The sequence below is a fragment of the Schistocerca serialis genome, chromosome 2 (assembly GCF_023864345.2).
Source record: "Schistocerca serialis cubense isolate TAMUIC-IGC-003099 chromosome 2, iqSchSeri2.2, whole genome shotgun sequence".
Classification (NCBI taxonomy): domain Eukaryota; kingdom Metazoa; phylum Arthropoda; class Insecta; order Orthoptera; family Acrididae; genus Schistocerca; species Schistocerca serialis.
Window position 1 is genome coordinate 411794141 of NC_064639.1, and position 6475 is coordinate 411800615.

General features: G+C 38.6%; 1 protein-coding gene across 1 annotated transcript in view; it reads right to left on the bottom strand.

The window, feature by feature from the left end:
* Nucleotides 1-3295: 3295 nt before the first annotated feature.
* LOC126457251 (rRNA-processing protein UTP23 homolog) overlaps nt 3296-6475 on the bottom strand; it is a 57346-nt gene continuing 54166 nt past the window's right edge. Inside the window, exon 5 of the mRNA XM_050093408.1 lies at nt 3296-3580. Within this exon, the coding sequence (XP_049949365.1) occupies nt 3319-3580 (262 nt within the window). The 3' untranslated portion in view covers nt 3296-3318. The remainder of the gene's footprint in view (nt 3581-6475) is intronic.

The window sequence follows — 6475 nt, forward strand, 5'->3', positions numbered from 1 at the left end:
GGTCTTAAATAAGCCACCACCAATGTTACTGGTCCTGTTGTCCAGATGCCATTGTTGTCCTGCCATTGCCTCAAATTGTAATGGTTGGAGCCTTTCTTCCAGAAGTGCTGATGATGTTGCGAGGAAAAGCTGCCATCCCAACCCCTCTTCTGTTTCATCTACCCATTTTATAACCTGTCACATTCTGTATTTGGAAAGTTTCAGGCATGTGGAGATGCGTTTCTATCAATAACAGAGCTTCAATATTGTTAGTGGAGACAAAGTCCTGTAGTTCTGCTTTCTTGTTTCTGACTCCATTTGCATTCCAGATGCAGATTTTTAAATCCTTCATACATCCTCTTTCCGTGGTGCATGGTACTTTTAGTCAATGATGTTCATTAGCTCTTCAACTAAGAAAATTATCTTAGTAATAGTGTCAGGTGCTTTCCTCACCTTCCTCCCCACGTTGATCAATTTTTGGAACAAATTGCCATTTTTTGGTGAGGGTAATTGTTTGGCTGTGTCTGATAGGGATTCACCAGCTTCCAGTTTTTCTGTGTTGTTGTCTGAGGTTGTTGCCATTTCATCTTCCATGTTGCTCAGAGTAAGAAATTAAGTAGATGTGTCTTATTTTATAATTGTGGAGAAGAGTAAATACAGTGCAAGAGTAAAAAAATGGTTCAAATGGCTCTGAGCACTATGGGACTCAACTGCTGTAGTCATAAGTCCCCTAGAACTTAGAACTACTTAAACCTAACTAACCTAAGGACATCACACACATCCATGCCCGAGGCAGGATTCAAACCTGCAACCGTAGCGGTCGTGCGGTTCCAGACTGTAGCGCCTTTAACCACTCGGTCACTCCGTGCAAGAGTAAATCTGGAATTGTTCTCAATAGAACTTGAGAAGAATCTCTCAATATATAGAGCTAGTAAGCGTCTCAAGAAGTGAAAGGTAGACTGCTTTCTCATAAGACACCCTTTCTGTAGGATTTTCAGGGTAGGCAAAATTTGACTGCTCTGATAACAAAAAATGATAAAACATATAATCTAGTAATACTGAGTAAATCTCAAGCGACCAGTAATTAACAAATGACATTTATGGGAAGGAGCTATATAATACTGGAAGAACCATAAACATGAACTATAAAAGGAGTAGCCAGGAAGCACATGGTGGAGCAACACGGTAGCATCAATCTGTTATGGCGAAACTTTATCATTGGGAGGTGAAAAGATGAGGGCCAGAGGCGGTCAAAGCTGTTAAAGATTTAAGATGAGGTGTACCCAATTTTGTGTAGGTATTGGAGAGATGAAGTGTAGGGGGACCCACAGAAGGGATGGCCTACGCCTATGTCGTGAACCCACCGAAGAAATGACCTGAACCATTTTTTTATGAAGAGGGGTGAGTTGGGAGACACTCATATCAAAGATATAAAAGATCCAGGATCGAATAATGACAATATTATGAAAAGTATAGATTACTACTCACCACATAGAGGATATGCTGAGTCTGCTGAGTCGCAGAAAGGCACAACAAAAAGGCTATCAAGTAAGCTTTCGGCCAAACAGACCTTCACCGGGAAAAACGCGCACACACACACACACACACACACACACACACACACACACACACACACAAACCACATTCTCCAGCTGCTGAGGCCATGGCCATGTGTGTATGAGAGCTGCATGCACTTGTGTGTGCGTGCATGCACGCACGTGTTTTTGTGTTGTTTGATTCAGATGATGGCCTTTTTGGCTGAAAGCTTACTTGTGTGACAGTCTTCCCATTGTGCCTATCTGCGACTCAGCATTTCTGCTATATGGTGAGTAGTAATCTATCCTTTTCATAATATTGTTGAAGATATAAAAAGGTATTTACATAGTATCTGCCCACAGATCAAGGTGCACGCTCAGCTCTTACAGAGATCGGAAGCTATACAATGACCTTTAATCATACTGTCGGAGCATTCTTCAAAATGGTTCAAGGTTAATAGACTTACCTGAGCACAGATGATTCTTTGTATTCATGTTTCTGCACATTGGACTTATCACAAATCGCAGATATGAAACTTTAGAGAATAGTGCAAATCAAAATGTCAGTATACTAACTCCTTCTGGTTAAGATGAACCTAGTCATTTTTCTACCTCAATATTTTTGGAAAACGTATGCTCATGTAATCAACACATTCCAAATAAATAGAATTCAGTCAGATTTGATGAACAGTTGAACATATACAAAAATTTGGATGAAGTATATTAAGCATTATCCTATGTCTAAACAAGCTGATTTACTTGGTGAAGATTTATTTTCAAATTTAATACTGAATTCTGTCTTAAAGGACTCTAAGAACTGGCATTAATTTCAGTTAAATAAAGAGGGATCTATTTTAATCTAAAGAATAATTTATGCTAAGCAACGTTGTAAGTAGTTAAATAAGTTGAGTTACACAACATCTTTCATCTAAGTAGGGGGATCTGAACTGTAACATGAGATTCTACAGGATAACATATTCCACTTTCATCCTCTTAAACCAATGAAACATGTTTATGAAAACTGAAAATATAACTCACATAGCTGTTAAGAATAGAACATCCCATGGTGCATGCTCTTCTTTTACATAAACACACTGAATGAAAAAGGGAGTTATTTTGGCGAATCGGCAAGGTGTGACAATGAGTGCATCTCTCCACCTGCTGCAGAGCCCAGCTTATTCTTTGGCGTCACAGCTCGGTGGTGCCCAGGAGGTCATAAAGAAAGGAGTACTGGAAAGAGTGTGAATGATGGACCAAATGAATATTAGTGATGGAAAGTATCAGACGGTTATGTTGTGTAGTGTAATGTGCATGAAAAGTGTTGCTGGTATAATACAGACGAGTTATTAAAACTAGTTTACATCATTTAGTAGCTTGGACAGATTGAACCTCTCTTCCAGCACCTGCTTCACTGCAGAAGGTGAAGAAGTTACACGTCAGAGTCTTACGGGACTGTATAGCAGGGCCACAGAAGTAATCCACTTGAAGAATGGCAACCAGAAATTATTTAACAGGTAAAGCTGATGCACAAACACCCATCAGCGTTACAGATTATATATGAAGTGCACTACATCATAACCAACTAATTGTCATGGATACATTCCCACAGTAAGTTCAACCACCCCATCCCCATGCTCTTATCAATCACCAAATCCAAATTTATTTTCTTTGCAGCATGATGGAATAAATTACACAATTTACTTACTCTTGTATCCACTACAAAGCTGGTAACTCTGAAAGAATGTGGGCATTGAGCATGGGATAAAATATGAAGGAAATAATATATAAATAGTTTTTTAATATCTTATGATTGTACTGATGTCTGTAACAACATTTCTTTTATATGTTTTGGTATTTTCACTCTCTTTCTCTTTCTTTTTGGTTTGTTTTCTGAGGTGGATGGTTTCTGTGTAGCTATGGAAGACTTTTTCTTCTTCTTTTTGCAAGACAGGGGATTAGGTCCTCCTTTCTTACGTTTATTTTTCTGTGGAGCAGATTCGGGTTCATCCAGTTTTCTTTTCTTCAGATCTGACAACACTGCTTCATCTTTCTGCCCAATTAGAAACCTGCAAACAGAATACAGAAAATGATAAATAACAGTAAAAACAGATAAATAGATATGTGAAAGTAGACTTTACTGGTGTTGAAATTTCATGAAATTTTGATTACTGTCACTCTCACCATCGCCTGATGAAGATAATGAGAGTGAAACTCATTAAGACATTTCAGAATTTCAATGCAGCCACTCGGATGAAAGCCCAAGAGATTTCATCAGATAAATAGATCTCTCCATAAAACAATGCAATTCATGAGATGTCACAGACACACTATTATTACATGACAATAGCAACCTACCAAAAAATGCCAGACTGCCTCATGCAGCCATAGAAGGCATAAAACAAGGAAGTTTCAATAATTTGTTCCCAATAACTCAAGGGAAGGTATCTAACTGGTACTGTTTTTATGCATTTATAGTAAATTAATATGAGTGTTTTTATTGCATAATAAAACATGGTCATACCAAATGCTGCTTACATTGCAGGGTGGGGGGTTACAATTTGTGTTACAATGAAGAATGTTATTTTCAGTCTCCTTGAATTGACGCCAAAATTGTCAACAAGCATTTTGATTACGTAATTTGAAAATAAACCAGATGTCTACAACAATTCTGTCTTATTGGGATTTCTTGGAGATAATTAGCTGCTTTGCTGTTCACTCTGTCAGGTGGCTAATATTAATTACAAAAATTAACAGCATTCAGTATTCACCTGTCTCATTTACTTATATGTGACTTGTATTTTTGTGAATCAGCACGGTGTTATTGATTCTCATGTATTCTGAACATTATAAAGTTTCTTTCACACAATGTTCTACATAGTGAAAACAGGAAGCAGACTATTAATGTATTAATTCACTTCATACAATGCATTACCACTCTAGTATGTATTGCTTCAAAAATATATTTTCATTTTCAGTTCTGCAGCACAAAACAATGGAAAAGAAGTTAAAATCAAAAGATGAAAAATATGATGATGATGGAGTGACAGCTTTGTCTGTAATGAGGCAGAAAAGTTAGGAGCGTAATATGTCATCAAAAGTAAAGATATTACAGAGCAGTACATCATTGGGACAAGCATGGGGAAGGAAATCAACTGTGGCCTCACCGAAGGAAGCCCACCAAAACACAACTTTATATAAATGGAGAAGGATTTAAGTTCTACTCTTACCGACTATTAATGCAGCGTACTGCCTTCATTAGTATTTTACTATTCCTGAGTGCAACTTTATAAAAACAAATGGATGTTATTTTCAGCATTATGAAAGAATAGATTACCTCTCACCATATACGGAGACAGTGAGTCTCAGATAGGCACAACAAAAAGACTGTCACACAAATAAGCTTTTGGCCAAAAAGTTCATCATCAGAATCAGACAAAACACACACACACACACACACACACACACACACACACACACACACACACACACGTGTGCACGCAAAGCTTTCACTAATTTGACAAACGAGCAACATGAGTGATTAATCAGGTAAAATTATTTTGCTGAGAGCTTTTATATACCACTTGCACTGGTATCTTCGGTGTAGTACACATAATATTCAGCTGTGCCCACCTGTCCAGCTGAGTTGTCAGCTTGTCTGACAGTTGCACTGAGAATCTATGTTTGCTCCCCACTACTGCCAATTATTTTTTGCTGGTAAGACGACAAACTTAGGATCCATGTAGCCTCAACAAGACAACTCAAAGGCTGTTCTAAGAAGTATGGTCTCCACTTTCATTCATCTCTTTCTGCGTCTACACTTTTGCATATGTGTCCTCCATTGTTGAAACTAATGTTACAGGTCCCCATCTGTCATCCCTTTCAACAAGCCTGTTACACCTATGTGCACCAGTAGAAGTTTGTCATTTTTATATCACTCATTATTTAAGTTTGTAAATAATTTAGGACTAAACATTACCACTTCCTGACAAGGGAACCTCCCCATCGCACCCCCCTCAGATTTAGTTATAAGTTGGCACAGTGGATAGGCCTTGAAAAACTGAACACAGATCAATCGAGAAAACAGGAAGAAGTTGTGTGGAACTATGAAAAAACTAAGCAAAATATACAAACTGAGTAGTCCATGTGCAAGATAGGCATCATCTAGGAGAATTCGAGTTCAGGAGCGCCGTGGTCCCATGGTTAGCGTGAGCAACTGCGGAGCGAAAGGTTCTTGGTTCAAATCTTCCCTAGAGTGGAAAGTTTACTTTTTTTATTTTTGCAAAGTTATGATCTGTCCGTTCGTTCATTGACGTCTCTGTTCAGTGTAATAAGTTTAGTGCCTGTGTTTTGCGGCCGGACCGCAAAACCGAGCGATTAGTCGCCGAAAGGACGTGCCTGTCCAATGGAAACCGAAAACATTTGATTGCAAGGTCATAGGTCAACCGATTCCTCTACAGGAAAACACGTCTGATATATTCTATACGACACTGGTGACGGCATGTGCGTCGCATGACAGGAATATGTTGTCGACCCACCTAACTTGTACACTTGGTGAATGGGTAAAAAGATTCTTCTACCTTGCCCAATTTAGGTTTTCCTGTGGATGTGATAATCGCTCCCAAAAAAGTGTGAAAACATAAGAGTTTGTCACATAAACTGCAACAAATGAATGCAACAGTTTCACAGTCGCACAGTTTTGTCTGTGCTCTGTCAAAACATGTTTTTAACATTTTCAAATTTTTCCGTGTGTAGACCGTCAAATCCTGCATATGTCCAAGCAAATCTGAACATGTCCTGGAATTTTGGAGAGCGAAGTTGATTATATGTGAGTGCCTGAACTTTGATAATTATCTGAAAATAAAAAATTAAAATTTTCTCCCGAGGGAAGACTTGAACCAAGGACCTATCGTTCGGCAGCTGCACACGCTAACCACGGGACCACGGCGCTCATGAGTTTACAC